Source organism: Protopterus annectens, chromosome 13.part0, assembly GCF_019279795.1.
Source record: "Protopterus annectens isolate FY-2018-M chromosome 13.part0, PAN1.0, whole genome shotgun sequence".
Taxonomy (NCBI): domain Eukaryota; kingdom Metazoa; phylum Chordata; order Ceratodontiformes; family Protopteridae; genus Protopterus; species Protopterus annectens.
Window position 1 is genome coordinate 573,397,300 of NC_056747.1, and position 20,695 is coordinate 573,417,994.

The 20,695-nt window shown below is 43.2% G+C and overlaps 1 protein-coding gene across 1 annotated transcript in view; it reads right to left on the bottom strand.

The window, feature by feature from the left end:
* Positions 1-20,695, bottom strand: part of ASL (argininosuccinate lyase) — a 368,527-nt gene that overhangs the window by 127,087 nt on the left and 220,745 nt on the right. Inside the window, exon 11 of the mRNA XM_044054865.1 lies at positions 18,398-18,512. Within this exon, the coding sequence (XP_043910800.1) occupies positions 18,398-18,512 (115 nt within the window). The remainder of the gene's footprint in view (positions 1-18,397; positions 18,513-20,695) is intronic.

A 20,695-nucleotide genomic window follows, 5' to 3' on the forward strand; every position in this document is an offset into this window, starting at 1 on the left:
AGTCTCAGTTGTTACAAAGCTACAAAAATACATACATTAATGACATTGCAGGTATAACACAAAGATTTAACACAGCCTTAATCAGTTCAGTACATCCAGCAAAAATGACAGCTACAGCAACTAAAGAGTTGTGCCAGAATAACACTATTCTTTAAGAACTTTCATGTTTATCATAATTCTTAAAACGTTAGTAATATCATTTGTTGTATCACTTCAATGAAATTAGAACTCAAAGAACACATCACATACTTATAATGAAGCAATGCATTCTCATATCTTGGCCTAGAAGTCTGAGTAAATGATTTACATTTTCAATATATACAAATAAGCTACTCAAAAATATTATGTAGCAGATGTCCTGGATTCACAGACTACAAATACATTTATGAAATGCCACAGATTTATACATAAAAGTACTGTTTCTGCGTGACACACTGGTTAACATTGCTACCTCACATATCTTACTCCTCTGGTTCAGGAATCAGCCTTATATGCAGAGTATGTATATCCTTCATCTCATACCTAGTACGCTAACTTTCTGCCCATCGAATATCTGAAAATTGGATTACTTAGTACTGTCTTTCTTTAATAATTTTGTAGTTAGACTGGTATCCTAACATCCAAATTTCCACAAATATTTAATGAAGTAAAATTTTCATTTACTTGAAATGTACTGATTTATTTTTAGTTTCTTTAACTGGGAGAATAAACTGTCAGAGATACCCTTTTCAATCACATCCTGGACCAGTCAGCAAAGATAAATATGCTTACAACTTAGCAGTAAATCATCTTCTTCTTTCGGCTTTTCCTGGTTAGGGGTCGCCACAGCGGATCACCTGTCCGCTCATGATTGGCAGTGGAGTTTTACGGTGTCGAGTTGCCAGCTCGGCACCCAACCTTCCACAGAAGGTACACGCACACACTCACACCTAGGGTCAACTTAGAGTGTCCAATCCACATACAGCATGTCTTTGGGATGTGGGAGGAAACCGGAGTACCCGGAGAAAACCCATGTGACCTCAGGGAGGACATGCAGACTCCACACAAAAGGCAACCCAGCCAAGGATCGAACCGGGGAACCTCTTGCTGTGAGCCGACAATGCTAACTGCTGCAACACTGTGGCTGCCCACAACTTAGCAGTAAATACATCCTAAATCAGACAATACAATTACATTTGACATAACAGACTTATACAGAAACACAGTAAGAATTGAAACCTTTAACCTTTACATAAATACCAGGGTGCAATAGAATAAAGGTACTGCCTAGAGCAGCTACAAAGAGGCAAGTGTAATGGTGAAATATGACAGAAGTTGCAGTGTTGAATTTATAGGCTAACCAGCCTTTGTCAATAAAGCATTAACATTGCCTTTGAGTTATTTTCCAGAAATGAAAAAAGGACAGAAATTTGTCTAATATTGTCTAGAAGTAAGTTCCAGGAGGCAGGGACAATTTTAGTAAAAGAATGTTCTCCAACTTCTAAAGTACAGTTGTGTACACTTACCATAAATGTAGATGTTCGAGTGTACTCACTGTTGCAGTCATTACATTTGGGTAATCTGCTGGCAGGTTGCCCTCAGTCAGCCTGATTAACAAAGTCTTGGGTCCTGCGTCAGTTGCTGTCCCTTCTTCCATGATGTCAGGTCATCAGGGGTATAAAATATGCAGCCGACACCATTACATCAGTTTTTCTTTCCCCAGATGTCAGGTGCCCCCCAAATGGGGAGCAAAATATATAAATAAATTAAAACACCAAAATATATACCTCCAAACAAAAGTAAATATACCAAAAAGGCTTTTAAGTGTAGTAAAACAAAGGAGAGGCATTGTAAGAGAAAAAACAGGAGGGCTGGAGGGAGGGTAACCAGGACTGCAACAGTGAATACACTCGAACATCTACATTTATGGTAAGTGTACACAACTGTACTATGTTCTTCATGCAGTCATTACATTTGGGTAGATTCCCAAAGCTAAGGTTGGGAAGATGGATTTATACAGTATTAGGACCGGCTATAAGGCCCTGCAAAACAGCAGTGGCAAAGCCAGCTCTGGATTTAGAGAAAATTGTTAAATGATAGTGCTTGGTGAAAGTATGGACTGAACTCCAGGTATCAGCTTCTAGAATATCCCTGGTAGGAACACTTCTGAGAAAGGCTGTAGAAGTAGATGCAGCCCTGGTGGAATGGGATCTGATCCCCCTGGGGGATAGGTTTTCCATGGTGCTTATAGCAGAAATGAATACAATGGCTTATCCATTTGGAAATGGTTTGCTTTGAAATAGCCTTTACCTCTACCTGCGCAGCAAATGCTACCAGCAGTTCAGATTTTCTTCGAGATTTAGTCCTGTCCAAGTAAAATCAAAGTTGTCCGTGTACATCCAGTGAATGCAGAATCCGCACCCCTTTGTTCTGTGGATTGGGAAAGAAAGTTGGCAAATGAATGGACTTATTAAGAGCCACACTGGATACCACCTTAGGCATGAAGGATGTGTTGGTCCTGAGTGACACCCTGTCCGCATGAAAGATGACGAAAGGCTCCACTGCTATAAGGGCCTGTAATTCAGAAATCCTTCTAGCCGAAGTGATTGCTAAAAGGAAGGCTGTTTTCCAGGAAAGAAATTTTAAGTCTGCCGTAGCAGCTGGCTCGAAAGGAGGTACAGTAAGTTTCTCCAATACAAAGTTAAGGTCCCAGGCAAGGGTTGGAGCTCTCCTGGGTGGCCTTAAGTTTTTGGCCCCTCTGAGATACTGCTTTAGCAGAGGATGACAGAAGAGGGGGGTTCTGTGTTGTAATGAGCTGAAATGGCTGAGGCATGGATTTTTATGGAAGAAAAAGATAGGCCCTTGTGAAGCATCTCAGTTAAGTATTGCAAAATTTGAAGTAAATTGGGCACTGCTGTGCTAATCCCTTGAAACTGATTCCAGGCACAGAATCTTTTCCATTTGTCAGCATAAAACTTTCTAGTACTAGGTCTTCTCGCCTCCAAAATGACATCCATCACAGGTTTGCTGAGGGAATTTAACTGATTAGCCAAGATGCAAGATTCAATGTTTGGAGTTGAGGGTGCAGAATTTGGTTATTCTGCTGAGACAGTAAGGAAGGTGTCCGAGGCAGGTGCCATGGAGAAATATGTGACAGACTGCATAGGAGTTGGTACCAGTGTTGGTGAGGCCAATCTGGAGCAAGCAAAATCATTTTTGGTTTGTCCAGTTTGACTTTTAGTAGAACTTTGGAGAGCAAAGGCAGAGGGAGAAAGGCATAGACTGATAGGTTTTCCCAACTGAAGGACAGAGCATCGGCTTTTTTGTGAGGAGTTCTTGTGCAAAATTTGTGCAACTGATAGTTCTGGGGTGAGGCAGAGAGATCTATGTCTGGGCTCCCCCATTTGCATGTCAACATGTTGAAAATCTGTGGTTCCAGTTTCCATTCGTGTGGGTCCATGTGATTTCTGCTTAGTTCGTCTGCCAAAATATTCAGCTTTCCTGGCAGAAATTAAGCTTGTAGTTGTACTTGATAGCTCAAAGCCTTGTTGCACAATACCATGGCTTGTCTGCAGAGGGGGTAGGAATGTGTACCCCCTGCTTGTTTATGTACCACATAACTGTGGTGTTGTCCGTCTTTACCATTAGTTGCCCTGGATGAAGGTAGTCCTTGAAGGCTGTCAGTGCATTCTGAACAGCTAGCATTTCTTTTTGATTGATATGAAGGTGCATTTGATTCGGGCTACATTTGCCCTGAATGCACTTCCCTGCCAGATGAGCCCCCCCCCCCCCCCCCCCGTGCATAGTCTGATGCGTCTGTAGTTTGGGCGGCAGGGGATGGTGTGAATGGCAGTCCTTTGTTTTGGTGGCAGGCTTCTGTCCACCATAGGAACTCTAGTTGCAGGCAAGGTATGATAGGAATCATTGTTTCCAGGATGTGACAACGTTGACTCCATAAACTTTTTAGGTACCACTGAAGTTTCCTCATATGCAGTCTTGCATATGGAATTAGAAGATTGCAGGAGGCCATGAACCCCAAGGCTTACAGTATTTGTCTTGCAGATAGCAGGGTTTTTGTGGCCACCTGTTTGAAGTAAGTCACCGACTGAATTTGCTTTTCTGGCATAAGGTAAGCCATCTGGGCAGTTGTATTCAAGCTTGCATCCAGGAATGTAATTTTTTGAGAGGGTACTAGTTGTGATTTCTTTTCGTTTATGGTGTACCCTAGACAAGTTAGAACCCTTTTTACAAACACCAGATGTTTCAGAAGAATGTCTAATTCAGGCAGAAAACAAGGCTAATCGTCCAGGTATGGATATATTTGAATATTTCTTTGCCTGCAAAATGCAATAACTGGAGCCAGGCACTTTGTACAGACCCTGGGCGCAGTAGATAAGCCAAAGGGCAGTGCAGAGAACTGATAATGCAAGAAGCCTGCTTTGAAGCGGAGGTATCTTCTGCAAGATTCCCTGACTGGGATATGCAGGTAAGCCTCTTTTAGATCTAGAGTTGCCAACCAGGCATCTTTGCCTAGCATTGGAAGTAACTCGTGAAGAGTCAGCATCTTAAATTTTGGAATGTCCAGAAAGGTGTTTAGAGTAGACAGGTCCAGAATTGGACACCATGATTTGTCTTTTCTGGGTACCAGGAAAACTCTGGAATAAAAACCTTGTCCCTTTTCCTCCTCTGGTACTGGTAGAATAGCCCCCATGTTTAAGAGGGAAAGTACTCGTTTCTGAGCCTCTGCCCACTGATTTGGGGGCAGGTCTGGCCATCCACTTAAAGTTGCCAACGTGTGGAAATTAAATCTGTATCCCTGGGACACTATATTTAAAACCCATTTGTCCTGGGTTATAAGTTGCCAGTTTTTTGCATGAAGTGCCAGTCCCCCCCCCCCCAAAGGGGCTGCTAAAAGGTAAGTGCTTGGTAATTCTAAAGGAAAGTCATAGAGACTGATTACCATAGGGAGGTGTCTTGTTTCCAGATTTGGAAGAGGAGGCACCCCATTGCTTCATTCTGAAAGTCCCTTGGGACTGAAACCTGGTGCTTTTGGAATGTCTGGGTTTGGCCTGAATGGCTCTGGAAGGAAATGGAAAGGACCAGTTCTTAGTAGGCCAGTGCCTACTAAATCTTGGAGGTTGTACTTGTAAGAAATCTTTCACAGTTTGCATAGATTTAGCTTTATCTTCCATCTTTTTTAGAACTTCTTCAGCCTTATTGCCAAACAGACAGTCCTGCTGCAAAGGAGCATCCAACAATTTTGCTTTAACATGATCAGGCAGAGATTGCTCCTTAAGCCAAGCATGCCTTCTAAGCACAGACCCAGTAACAGCAGTCCTGCAAGAGTCCTCCAAAAATCAAAACCACATTGCAAAGTATGTTTTCCAACTTGTTCAGCTGAGTGTAATAAATCATGTAAATCTTTATTTTCCACACAGTCAGAAATCAACATAATTTTCTGTTTAAGCAGTCCCATGATATGCTGCTGATATTTTAGCATATGGAATTGACAGTTTAAAGCCCTGATTGCCAAGGTTGCAGAAGTATAAACCTTTTTACCCCATCTATCCAGCGCCCCAAAGTCTCTATCAGAAGGGGTAGGATTTTTAGCAGTAGAAGCCTTAATGCTCTTGGGCCCCTGAGAAATTATTTCAAGATCCGCAACAGGAGTTTTGAAAAGGAAATTGTGTGAGTTGGGATCCCTGTAGTATCTGTCTGGCTTACAAGGGGCCAGAGGCAGAGAATCAGGGGCCATACTGGATTCTGAAAACACATTATCAACAATGTCTAGTACAGGAGGTATAGCCAAAGGCCTATGCTGCGGAAGAAGGAAATCCCTAAGCCTCTTTTTGGATTCAGAAAAATCCTGACTTTCCCAGTGGAAATGCTCCCGTAAGGTATGTAAAGTTTCCCCAAAACAAAAATCCCCAGAGGAAGAAGCAGAAGGAATGGAATCCTCTGCATCAAGAGTCCTCATAAGTAGGTATGGACAAATCCTGTTCATTAGAAGAGTCAGAAGAAAAGAGTCCAGTTCTGAAGATTCATAGTCAAGTTCGGCCCTAGGCCTCTTAGAAGGGGGGGGGGGGGGGTTGACTACCCCTGATTAGAGTAATTAAATCTTCAGCCATTTTGATCATTTGTTTTTTAGGCATAGGGGCCTGAACATGTGGTCTGGGCGTCGTTTTTTTAGACAGAGCGAGATTTTGGCCTTAATATTGAAGGTGGTGTCGGTTTAATATACAAATCTGTAGGCCTGAATACACCCTCAGAAGCCGGTGCCTGCACAGCGGCTCCACGCCCATCCAAGGTAGAGACATCCGTGGGTTCCATAGGTGAAGCATCTCGTGGCATACCAGACTCCGAATGGGTCTCAGTAGAGGCCTGCGAATTAGAAGTAGCAGGTATCGGGGGTTGCGAAAGCACCTCACTGAGTACCAGCGAACTGGCGACTGGCTTAGGAGAAGCGTCGTCGGCAGTTTTGGACCTCAATGGCCTGTCTGTGTCTTTTTCTTTGTGTTTTTTCGGTATTCCGGTAGTCGGATTGCTAACCGACATCATTTCTGGATAATTAAACCGAGAACTGAAATATTTAGAAGCAAAAATGTACAGACAACTGATAGTGCGCTGATTAAATAAAGCACAAAACTGACAAGGCACATCGTGGTCAGGGCCTAGGCAAGGAATACAGTACAAATGGAAATCCTTATGCAGTATTTGCTTCCCACAAGTAATACAATTATTAACTTTTACTGACATCGGTAAGGAGCAAGAAAAAGTATCCCCATCGGGGTACTTACCTTTTTAGTTGAAGACTTCGGTTCTGAAACTCGAAAATGAAAATTTCAGGAGTCGGCTGATCGGCACTTGTAAACTGCTTCTGCTTTGGGCACGAAAGACTGATGTAATGGCGTCGGCTGCACGTTTTATACCCCCAACAACCTGACGTCATGGAAGAAGAGACAGCAACCGACGCAGGTTCCAAGACTTTGTTAATCAGGCCGACTGAGGGCAACCTGCCAGCAGATTACCCAAATGTAATGACTGCAACAGTGAAACATGAAGAACATCTAGAATGGGGTCTTATAAGCTGAATGGCATTGTGGTTTCTAAGAGTATGGCCAAAGGAGTGAACAACTAATTGCTTCTAAGATGAGGCAATATGAAGAATATGAGGCAAAATAAAGAAGCATAAAGTTCACAGAGTCTAGAAAAAAAATGATGTCCTGCTTTGTTAATTGAACTACAGTGAAGCTCCCTATGTGTAAGGGACATCAACCTAAATATTTTGTTTTCAGTCTTCTGCAAAATTAAACATTCTGAGAGGAACAAACGGCAAAAATAGTCTATTTTGAAGTCGTAGTATAACAATGCCTATCCTCAGCAATCACTAAAGCATTAACCAAAAACAACACCAAACACCGCACCTAAGCCTACACCCAATGAACCCCCAAAAAGAAAGCCCATAAGGGAAGCAAAAAATGTACCCAGGACTTTTGTCACAGGGGAATCCACTGTATGGCACACAGACGTCCCACTTCCCAGACTGGACAAGGAGAAGGTTACAGTCAGTTGCTTATCTGGAATCAGGATCCGCCAACACACACACACACACACACACACACACACACACACACACACACACACACACACACACAGGCGCACACACACACACAGGCACACACACACACAGGCGCACACACACACACAGGCACACACACACACAGGCACACACACACACAGGCACACACACACAGGCACACACACACACACACAGGCACACACACACGCACACACACACGCACACACACACGCACACAAACACACGCACACAAACACACGCACACACACACACGAACGTCACTGCATCACGTGTACCAGTATGATTCTATCATAGTCCATGTGGCAGTAAATGACCTGAGACATACTTCTCTGGATTACACGAAGACAGACATTATGGACCTCTCTGAATTGAGACTGGTGTGTGCCTTACATTGGGCAGCACTCTACCTTCACCAAGGATGATGCCACAGTATGAACATAAAAATGATAGACTTTAACAATTGGCTTAGTTTCTGGAGTCAGTCCAGAGATTCAATATCTGCCAGCCTGGGAGGACAGTCAACAGACCACATTGCTTTGCCAACGAAGGCCTGACCTGTTACCCCCAGACTTCCGGACTTTGGCTAAAATGTCATTCACCCCTTAGAGCTTTTTTTAGGCATTACCAAAACTATAAACCTACAGACATAGCAAATAAAACCCAAAGGAACCTAAAGCTGTTATTGCTCAATGCTATGAGCCTTAACAAGAAACTCTACACCCTTCACACTCTCCTCACTCTGGAGAATACAGGCATCCATGCCATTAGAGAGGCATGGTTTAAAGCTGCAGGAAATACTCCAGCAGTGCAAGGACACCAGCCACACAGACAGGAACTAAAGGTGGACGTGTCTTGGTCTATATTATCAACACGTATACCTCAAGGTTGATAAACAGGATAACACCCTGGGGTTCATCCACGTGCAAATCACTTTACAGTCCCTTATCATATCTTGGCAAGCCAAAGGTTACAATCTAGGTCTCAAGAATCCTATAACTCTTATCTAGACCTACCGGAAGCACTCTCCATCTAATCAAACACTTTATTCATGGGAGATTTTAACTACCCCTCTATAGGCTGGGAAACATACTCTGCCACCACTTCCAGGCACAATGTTTCCTGGCCTTTACTAAACAAAATGCCCTTCATCAGTTAGTGCACACTTCAGAGGTTCAAACATACCGAATCTTGTTCACACCAACATGGGAGAGAGCTGCACCCCTACCCCCACCTCTATATCACTTACTCACTGGTGAGGACAGATCGCAAAACTATCTTATTCGAAATACAAATCAACTTGGAAACCCAGCATAATCTGTTACAGTTAGAAACTATTCTAAAGTAAACTACATCCTATTAACTGATACTTTATCAAAATTCAATGCCCTGCCCAACCCAGAGTTCACAACAGCCTATGCAGAACTATTCACAGCAACATTATACAAACATGTAAATGGCTGTATAGAGGCTGCTGTACCTACTAGAACTAAGCCCAAAACAAACCCCAAAAACAAACCATACTGGTGGAACCCTAATCTTAACAATGTGTATAAAAAAGGAAAAAAGTTATGCCCAAAGTCAGAAACAGCAACTCTGATAATGACAAGAGCTCACCAATTAAACTACACCGGAAACTAAGAGGACTAATTAAATCAATCAAGGCCAGTTACAAGGTCAAGATAGCTTCTCTGGCTAAAGACAACCACAAGACCTTCTACAGCTATGTCAGAAACTTATAAGGTAACACACAACAGTGTGTTGAACTGGTAATAAATGGTACCACCTTCACTGAGTAGAGTGACATAGGAAATCTGCTGGCTGGCAAATTCAGCTCAAAATTTACCCCACCCTCTGCCTCCCTGCCACCCTTGTGAACTCCCTACCAGCCTAACCCCTCCCAACTATCACTAGGGAAAGTACAGTTGTGCACACCTACCATAAATGTAGATGTTCGAGTGTCTTCACTGTTGTAGTCATGACTGTAGGGTTCTCCCCTGCCGGCAGGCAGCCCTCGGTCGGCCAGAATCCCAAAGTCTGGGTCCGGCGTCGGCTGTTCAACCATGCTCCCTGACGTCAGAGCGCCAGGAGTACAAAGCTGACAGTCGATGCCATCTTCTCCAGTTTTTCTTGCCCCAGATGTCAGGAGTCCCAAAATGAAAAAGGTCCCATAACCTTTGCAAATACACCTCAGAAGAATGGTGAAAAAAGGAACTACACAAAAGTAAAAATAAGAGGGGACAGGAGGGAGGGAAACCCAGACTGCAACAGTGAAGACACTCGAACATCTACATTTATGGTAGGTGTACACAACTGTACTATGTTCATCGTGTTTAACTGTTGCAGTCATGACTGTAGGGTAGAATCCCAAAGCTGAAAGAAAGGGAGGTGGTCATAAAGAAGAAGGGGCGGCTAAAAGGCCCTGCAAGACTGCAGAGGCAAAGCCTGCCCTACACTTAAGAGTAGAGAGGTAGATTGTAGTGCTTAGAAAAAGTATGCACTGAACTCCAAGTTGCAGCTTCCAAAATGTCTTTGGTAGGAACTCCCCTGAGGAAGGCCGCAGAAGTGGCAGCAGCTCTGGTGGAATGAGTCCGTATACTCCCTGGGATTTGCTTTCCATGGTGTGAATAACAAAATCTGATTCCATGAGCAATTCATTTAGAAATGGTCTGTTTTGAAATGGCTTTACCTTGGGAACTTGAAGCATAAGAAACAAACAATTGTTCTGATTTTCTGATGTCCTTGGTTCTGTCCAGGTAAAAACGTAGTTGTCTGTGTACATCCAAGGAATGCAAGATCCTTTCCCCTTTATTTTGAGGAGTGGGGAAAAAGGTTGGCAAGTGGATAGTTTGATTTAAAGCCACTTTGGAAACCACCTTAGGCATGAAGGTAGGATTAGTCCTCAAAGATACCCTGTCTTGATGAAAAATAATATAAGGTTCCACAGCCATAAGAGCTTGTAACTCTGAAACTCTCCTGGCAGAGGTTAGGGCTAACAAGATAGCTGTCTTCCAAGACAAAAACTTGATGTCAGAAGAGGCAGCAGGCTCAAAAGGAGGCAAGGTTAGTTTTTCCAAAACATAGTTGAGATCCCAAGCAGGAATGGGAGATCTAGGAGGTCTTAAGTTCTTAGCTCCTCTGAGAAACTGTCTCATGAGCTGGTGGGAAAAGATGGGAGGGTCTGTATTATAATGAGCAGAAATAGCAGAGGCATATATCTTAATGGAAGAGAAAGAGAGACCCTTATGTAAGAGATCTGTCAAGTAAAGTAAAATTAAAGTAATGTTAGGAAGAAGAGGATCAGAATCCTGAGCCTGCATCCAGGAACAAAATCTTTTCCATTTTCCTGCATAAGATTTTCTAGTGCTAGGACGTCTGGCTTCTAAAATGACATCCATAACCTGCTTAGGTAGGAAAGAAGAAATCAAAGGCCCTGGATTAACCAGGCCGCCAGGCTGAGAGTTCTGAGAGTGTAGAACCTGACCCTGATGTTGGGACAGAAGGTTCGGAGACTGAGGTAAAACCCAAGGGGGCTCCAGGCATAGGTTTTTTAGAGTTGGATACCAAAACTGCCGAGGCCAATTTGGAGCCAGCAAGATAATCATCTTGGGCTTGTCCTGTTTTATCTTCACTAAGACCCGTGGAAGAAGAGGAAGAGGTGGAAAGGCATATCCCGAGAGGTTCCTCCAACTGAATGACAGGGCATCCACTTTCCAAGCTTCTCTGTGGAAAGTCCTGGTGAAAAAATTCTGTAGTTGATGATTGAGATGGGATGCAAAGAGGTCTATGTGAGGACATCCCCAGACTGCTGTTATCATCCTGAATATTTTGGTGTCCAGCATCCATTCGTGTGGATCCGAAAGGTTTCTGCTCAGACTGTCTGCCAGGAAGTTTTGTTTCCCTGGTAGAAACTGAGCTTGAAGATCCAGATTGCAAACTAGAGCTGTGTTCCATAGATCCATGGCGAGTCTGCAAAGGGGGTAGGAATGAGATCCCCCTTGCTTGTTTATGTACCACATAACTGTGGTGTTGTCTGTCCGTATTAGTAGTTGTCCTGGTTGTAAAAGATTCCTGAAGGCCATTAGAGCTTTCTGAACGGCTAACATTTCCTTTAAATTGATATGCAGGTGCTTCTGATCCTTTGTCCAAAGGCCCTGCAGACAGTTGCCCTGAAAATGGGCTCCCCAAGCATAATCCGTGGCGTCCGTGGTTAGAATCTGAGTGGCAGGAGGCAGACGGAAGGGTTTCCCTTTGTTTAGAGCACATGCCCTGGACAACCAAAGAAATTCCTTTTGAAGGCAAGGAAGGACGGAGATCAGTATGTCTAAGCTGTGGCAATGCTGAGACCATACACTTTTTAGGTACCACTGTATTTTCCTCATGTGTAGTCTTGCATATGGTATGAGAAGGATGCAGGAGGCCATGTAACCCAAAGCCTGCAGGAATTTCCTTGCAGATAGTTGAGTTAAAGTTGCCAAGGTTTTGAAAGTTGAAGCCAGCTGTAATTGTTTTTCGGATGTCAGAAATGCCATCTGGGTTGTGGTGTTTAGAAGAGCACCCAGAAAAGTTATCTGTTGTGATGGTGTCAAATTTGACTTTTTTATGTTTACAGAGAATCCCAGGAACTTGAGGAAGTTCTGTACAAATTCTAGATGCTGGAGTAAGACATCCTTGCTGTCTGCCTGAATTAGACAATCGTCCAGATAAGGGTAAATATGAATTCCCTTGAGTCTGCAGTAAGCTACTACTGGAGCCAGGCATTTGGTGAAAACCCTGGGCGCAGTAGACAATCCAAAGGGCAGCGCAGAGAATTGAAAGTGCCTCGATCCGGCCTTGAACCTGAGGTATTTTCTGCGATCCTGCCTGATGGGAATGTGTAAATATGCCTCCTTTAAATCCATAGTTACCATCCATGCATCTTTGGACAGCATTGGAAGTAGCTGCTGTAGAGTAAGCATCTTGAATTTTGGAATCTCTAGAAAGGTGTTCAAGACCAACAGATCCAGAATGGGTCTCCATGAGTTTTGCTTCCTTGGGACTAGAAAGTGCCCTGAGTAAAAACCTTTTCCCATCTCTGAAAGTGAAACCAGTTCTATGGCATTCATAGCCAAAAGAGCTTCCACCTGGTTTAAGGCCTCCGTCCATTGATGTTTTGGAAGGTCTGGCCATCCGCTTGGCCTTGCCAAGGTATGAAAATGGAATTTGTAACCTCTTAAAACCACATCCAAAACCCACTTGTCTTGGGTTATTTGAGTCCAATTTTGATAAAAAAGAGAGAGTTTTCCTCCGAGAGGGGCTTCCAGGCAAGAAGTTCCTGTAGCCCAACAGAGGGAGTCATCGAGTTTGTTTCCTTTGAGTTTGTGACCTGTCCTCTCCTCCCCTAGGGGTGAAAGCAGTCCACTGTCTTGGTCTATAAGAAGCTTGTGTTTGAGGCCTTCCTCTGGAGCGTCTTTATATACCCCTCTGAGGCCTGTCTGAAGTGGGAAAGGACCAATTTTTTGAAGACCAATTCCTGCTAAATCTAGGTGGCTGTACTTGTAAGAAATCTTTAACTGTTTGCATGGATTTCGCCTTATCCTCCATCTTTTTAATCACCTCTTCAGCTTTTGATCCAAACAAAACATTATGCTGAACAGGAGCATCCAATAATTTAGCCTTTACTTGTTCAGGCAAATTTTGTTCCTTTAGCCATGCATGCCTTCTAATGACTGTGCCAGAGGCCGCAGCTCTACAAGAAGCCTCCAAGGCATCAAATCCACAGTGTAAACCATGCTTCCCAACTTGTTCAGTGGCATGCAATAAGTCATGTAATTCCTTATCATCTGCACAGGCAGAAATGGAAGTAAGCTTTTGTTTTAAAACAGACAAGAGAAATTGCTGGTATTTCAGCATATGAAACTGACAGTTTAAAGCACTAATGGACAAAGTAGCAGAAGTGTACACCTTTTTGCCCCATCTTTCTAAGGATCGAGAATCCTTTTCAGTAGGATTGGGATTTTTGGCAGAAGCGGCCTTAACTCCCTTAGGACCCTGAGAAATGGTTTCAGGGTCAGCAGAAGGGTTCTTGTATAAAAACTGGTGGGAATAAGGAACCCTGTAATATCAGGCTTAACAGGAGCAGGAGGAAAAGAGTCAGGGGTTAAGTTAGCCTCCGAAAAGGAATCATCCACAATATCCAAAACAGGAGGAATAGCCAGGGGTCTATGCTGGGGAAGAAGAAAATCCCTCAGTCTTTTCTTAGATTCCGAATACTCCTGTCCTTCCCAGTGGAAATGTTCCCTCATTTCATGCAAAGTTTCCCCAAAAGAGAAATCCTCAGGGGGAGAAGCTGAAGAAATGGATTCCTCAGTATCAGAATCCTCATAAGGAGGGAAAGAATATTCCCGGTCAGAAGAAGAGACTGAGGAAACAGAAGCCTGATCAGAGGAATCATAATAAACATCCTGCCTTGGCCTTTTATCTGGAGGGGGATGTGAACCCCTAATCATAGTAAGTAAATCCTCCGCCATCTTGAGTAACTGTTTCTGTGACTTGGGAGCCGGTTCAGAAGAGGCCTGTGTTGCAGTCTTTAATTTAGAAGGAGTCTTTGCCTTTGTCTTTGTCTTTGCCTTTATTAGAAGCTGAGTAGGCCTGAAAACCCCTTCGGAAGACGGTACCTGCACAGCGGCTCCGGACCCATCTGAAGGAGCATTGTCCGAAGGTCCTGCAATAGAAATATTTAAAGGCCTGGTTGGCTCCTCATGAGAGTCCGTTTCGGCCATCGGTTCTGAAATGGCCGATGACAGGGGCTGCAAAAGCGCCTCACTGACGACGGCCGAACCTAAAGCTGGCTCCGCTTGTGCGCTATCATCAGATTTCGACCTCGGAGGATTGTCTTTATCCTTGCGACGTTTGTGAACTCCGGTAGTCGGAACCGTATCTGATGACATTTTGTAGTTAAAGCGCCTACCGAAGTAATGAAAAGCAAAATCGTACCTTCGCTTAATTGTACGTTGATTGAATCTAGCACAAAACTGACAACTAGCTACGTCGTGGTCAGGGCCTAAGCAAGGAATACAGTAAGAATGAAAATCCTTATGAGGTATTTGCTTCCCACATGAAATACAATTATTAACTTTTTCTGACATCGGAGTGGAGCAAGAAAAAAGTTTCCCCAACGGGGTACTTAGCTTTGAGTGGAGAAGAAAATCTTCGGACTGAAGTTTATCAGAAAAAATTGTCAGGAGTCAGCCGACCAGCACTTGCGAACTGTTATCACTGCACGGCAAGAAAGACTGGAGAAGATGGCGTCGGCTGTCAGCTTTGTACTCCTGGCACTCTGACGTCAAGGAGCATGGTTGAACAGCCAACGCCGGACCCAGACTTTGGGATTCTGGCCGACCGAGGGCTGCCTGCCGGCGGGGGAGAACCCTACAGTCATGACTGCAACAGTGAAACACGATGAACATCAGATCATAGTGGCACTCACTAAAGCTAAACACACTGTCTCAATGGGGCCTGTCAATATCCCAGGTTCCCTCCTAAATAGTCTGACACCAGACGTATCCGGACCATTTGAGTCTCTTTTTAACGACAGCCTCAAAACAGGCTATGTACCAAGCAAATGGAGGACAGCAACAGTTATCCTCCTTCACAAGGATGGACCATCAGCTGACCTCAGAAACTAGAGCCATTAGTATGACTAATCTAACATGCAAAGCCATGGAATGAATTATCATGGAAATAATCAGCAAAGACATTGGCAACCTACAGACAATGGACCCATCCCAGTTTGGTTTTGTCAAAGGAAGATCATGCCTACTTAACCTGGTAGACTTTTTTGAGAAGGCAACCAAGGCACTGCATGAAGGGAAAATGGTGCATACCACCTACCTAGACCTGGCTAAGGCATTTGACATAATAACTCACTCGGGTATTGTGGACAAACTCACTGAACTAGGTATAAATCTTACACAACTCAATGGACTGCCAGCTGGCTCACAGACAGGACCCAAGAAGTTGGGGATGGTTAGACCATCTCTACACAGGGCTCTGTGCTGGTTCAGCTCCTGTTTGGCATCTACATCTAGGAGGTAGTGGCTAATGTCAAGGGCCTTTGGCTCACCAAGTTTGCAGATGACTACAAAATGCAAACTATCATAAATTCTCTAGGACACTAACATCCTGCAAGCAGATCTAACATAGACAAATGACTGGTGCCAAAACCATAGATTAAAGCTCAATGAGTGCACTATAGTACTTTTGGGAAAACGTCTACCCAGGCAAATTACTCCTAAGAGTTGATCCAGTAGTTGGAGATCTCGGAGTATATGTAGATGGTAATCTGGCCTTTAATCTACACATGGTCCATCTTATAAGTAAGGGTAAGACATCCAAGTCCAAGAAGTTATAGTACCAATCTGCTCATCCCTTGCTAGACCTAACATTGAGTACAATTCTCCCTTCAGCATGTACCTGACGAGGCATATGCAACAGGTGGATAGCCCACAGAGGTTCCTCACCAAGGGAATCCAGAATATTAATATCCTACAGAGATCACATTAGAATCCTGTCTCTATGCTTGATCTCCTACAAGTTGTTGACAGGCAATCTGTGCTTGGCATATAAAGCATCCTTAGATCCAGCCCTGATGGAGCTTTTGCACATTCACAAAAATAGCACCACCAGAAACAGATCCAGGGATGGCTTTGTTTGCAACATAAATAAAACATGCTGGCAAGATAGATATGCGACTCCAGTGATTCCCATGCCCTGGAACAGGCTCCCCATCCATGTGAAGCAGAGTCCATCTTGAACTTTATTCAAATGTAAACCTGACCACTGGATGATAATTCACAAATTCATCCCAGGTTGACCCCCATGTCTCTTACAGAGGCCGACAGTAAACATTTCCTAACTAACACTGGATTGGCAATCATAAATTCTTCCCTGGGCTGCTCCCTATGTTTCATACAGACCAAAGCTGACAGTAAACATTACCTAACTAGCATATGCCCCCACATAATTTTTTAGCAACACCCTAACATACTCCTCCCCATTAAGATGCACATTATCAGGGGATGCAGCTGGGTTGGGTTGGGTTGTGTGGCCAAGCTTATAAAGGCTCTGGTGATTATTACCCTAGTATGTACCTATGAGCCTATGAGGACATTAAGAACTAAAGCTGTGCTGACATCTTCAGTGAGAAGGTTAGACAGTTTGTAGATAAGTTAGAACTTTTGAAATTATGTTCTTTATGGGCTTCAAAGGAGAGAATCTGATAAATTAATAAACCACTACATCTTTGTTCTGTCACTGTGAGGAAGGGAAAGCCACTGGGGTGAGTAGTACAAGGCTGTTTTAATCTTTGTACAGTACTGAACAGTATAACATTGTTTTATGTATGTTTATTCCTAAGCTGGTTGTAATGAGCCATTTCCAGAATAGACAGAAGTCAGATTGCAAGTTTTTTTTTCTAATGTGGAAACCGTTTTGTGCGAGGTAGGTAGTATTACATCATCTGCATACAGAAAAAGAACACATTTTGGCCATAAGTTGTTTGCATACCTGCCATCGATCCTTGTGTGTGCTCGCGTCTGTCTGTGTGTGTGTGTCTGTGATATATCACTGTCACCCTTGTCTACAGGTCTTTTGCCCAGAAAAAAATGTTAATCCCCCTGACCATGAGTCATGATACTGGGGAATGGGGACTAATAGGTGCATGGAGGTAACCCGAGGCGAGCACTGAAAGGACAAAAAGGATTAAGTACCTTTATCTGCTGGCATTAGGTTGTCACAATAAATGGTTAGGCTCAACAAATAATAGAGACTGTGGGATTCCTGAAGAGGGTCTGGGCACTTACAAGAACCTTATTTATGTGCTGAGGAGACAGGGGTGCCAACTATCTGTTTTTTTATGGATTGTCCAGATAACTGAACGTTTTTCTAGCAATCTGAAACAGACTTTAAAATTTCCAGGACTCTGTATGGTTAACAGAATACCATGCAAAGCCACTGCCTTAGCTCTTGCGCTGATGACAGATATACCCATTTACATAACATAGGTGGCGATGAGGGGTGGTGCAGGTAGGGCAACAGGTAGAGAAAGCATGGTAATGGATGAATCAAGAAGTCTAAGTTATGTCTACTTTTGTCTTTTCCAAAGATTGTAATCTTTTGAGGAGATCTCTTATGAACCAGTGCAGAACATATCTAACTTTTTAACTCTGCATTCCCAGAGTAGGAAAATAACTATGGGAAAACTCACAGCCCAGAGTTCTGCATTGAGTAAGCAGAAAAAAACAGAAGGCATGTGAGACGCAAGACCAAAGCTTGTAGCTACTTCAGGAGTCACCTCACAGTAAGATCTTGACCCATCTGCCCCATTAAAATGTGTAATTATGCCCCTGAAAAGTTAATAGTCAACGGCAACTACCATCCAGAGCAACTTATTAACATATATGAATAATACCTAAAGTGTCAGAAGTTCAGATATTGCAGCAGCAGCAGCAGCTCTGCCATCATCAATGGCTTTGACCACCAAGTGAGACCCGAGATGACATTCAGTAGTTAATATTCTGTGCCCTGCTTAGCCTTAGTTTGCCAAAAAGGCAACACTTAGGCAGCAACTCATATGGGCTTGGGTGAAAAGGACTTTACATGCCTTCTATCTGCAAGTTATCCTGAATAAAACTAACTAAATAAACAAATACGTGCACAAAAATAGTATGCGCAAGCTGAAACAATTTCTGATAATCTACAAATCCAAATACATACTTACCCAAGAATACATTTTGAAAAGAAAAAAATTGTTTCCACAAGTTTAATGAGAGAAAAAAATACCTGTATGCATCAGATAGTGTTATGAATCCAAATTCTTTAGAACTGTAGATTATCAAATCTTCAGCCATCTTGCTCAGATGAGTCAGGCACAGTGAGCCCCAGAACAGAAACTCCGCTTTGGTAAAGAGAAGACACACAGAAAACAGTTCAATATTTGATTAATTGTTCATATTCATTGTTTTAATTTTATTTAAATATAACTTATCAGTGCACCACATTTTACTGATATCTAGTAGATCGCATTTGTTCTGCTTTGTAACAAATCCTGAAATTAAATAAGGTCTAGTGTTCAACACTGACATGTACTAAATCCATGTAAAACAAATAGTACAATATGTGTGAAAGGCAGAATGAGAAAGTATGAGGCAAAAAAAGCCATGAAATGTCTGACATTCTCCTTTATTCTAAATTATACTCTGTTACATGCTGCTGAAATATGTGGGATGGGCAGAGAGAATTATACTGTCTGAACAAAGGACCGCATGCTTGTCATCAGTTCTAAGTTAATACATAATATATGTGTGAGAGGCTGTTAAGGAGCAACTACACTGGTAAATTACATTCAACTTTTTTAAAGCTATGAAGTTATTAAGTTACACTTCCAGTATTCAATGCCATGGTTATATTCAATAACTACGACTTAAAGGAATAGATAGTTTTTTGGAAGGACAGCAAACTTAACTGTGTAATCTTAACTATTTCATCAAAATAGCTTCAAATGTGGCTGTCGGGGGACATCACTGCAAAGGGCATTTCTCCTTACCTCAAAGTGCAGCAAACCTCAGAGGGGATTATAATGCTGTTAGGAGAATGAAAGTCATGGCTTGGTCCTGCAAGGTGAAAATGGGGGACATGGCCATCCATTTTTTTTTTTTACACATAAACCAGATCAATATTTTCATTCAAAAGTCTGTTCAGCCAAATGCACTCTTGTTGAATATCCTTGTCTTGATTTAATAACTCTAATCTTCTTGTTTTATGATTATCCCTCATGAAGCAGATTATCAAAAATATTTATGTCTAATTTCAAAGATGATCTGAACAGTAACTGCAAAGTCCCTCTCTGGTCACTAGATAATAGAGTTTGCATCATATCTATGATATGGAGAGATAAAGCACCAACTATATTTCAGGCAATCCAGGTTAGAGTACTGGTTCAAGTGACTGAAGTTGGTGACAGGGACGGCAGTGAACCAGCTCATCCATCCTGGGAGAGGGTAGTGGTGGTTCTGGCTTGCCAAATGGGTGAAAACTAGCAGAAGCACAAGGTGCTCACTCTGTGCAACCAATGAGTCCACTCTTTAATGAGTGGGTTGTGCAGAAAGCTAACATAAATTCAGCATGTGAAGACACACTTCCCCTCAGTGGGCAGCATATAAGACAGCTTGGAAGAGCCACTGCAGAGCAGGGGAGTGTTCCACCAGGGGAGAAGACAGGCTGTCCCTCAGGACTAGCAAGCTGGCCTTCTCCCTCCTACCTGACTGTTGCTGCTGCAGAATGGATGAACCGACTAGGGGATTTCCAAGCAGGAGTAAAATTAGCCATGGGGCTCTTACCTCACCTGGGGATTCTTGGTACCCACTACCATGGAATAGATGAGATGACTGGCTGGAAGTATGGGAAGCACTGGCTTTGTTCTTATGTGGGGATTAAATACAAAAAAATATTAGAGTTTGTATTGGACCTGAAAATGATGATTATCATTAAGATCAGAGAAGCTGCTCCAGTGGCACAGAAGAATAAAGCCCTGACTATGACCCAGGTGACCTGGGTTGATTAGCATCTTGGGTGGCTGATGGAGTGGCAGTAAGGAATGGGATCCTCCCATCCTGGGGGGCGGGGGGGGGCAGGGGTACATGGACATTACTTGACAATGATCCCTGGTGGACACCAGGGATGTTGCCAGAAGGAGTGGTAAGCAGGTGGAAGTTGGCCTGGCAGAGCTGCTGTCGAGGTGTAGTGATAATGCCAGCTGCCCACATTGCATGCCCACCCAGAGGCTATACCATGCTGCCACAAAGGAGATGGGGAAAACAGGTAGGCCAAGTAAGACCCACCCCCCCCCTGGAAAGAAGCTCAGATATGCTGAGGCCTGTAGCCTTAGACCCATGACCAGCCCGAGCATTTACTGGAAAAAGTCTGGGGGGCATGCAGTGGCTGGTAAACCCAGTGCAGATAGGGCATGTGGGCTGAGCCAGTAAAAATGATGGAAGGGTGGGAGGAAATAAATATATATATATATATATATATATATATATATATATATATATACATACATATATATACACACACACACAC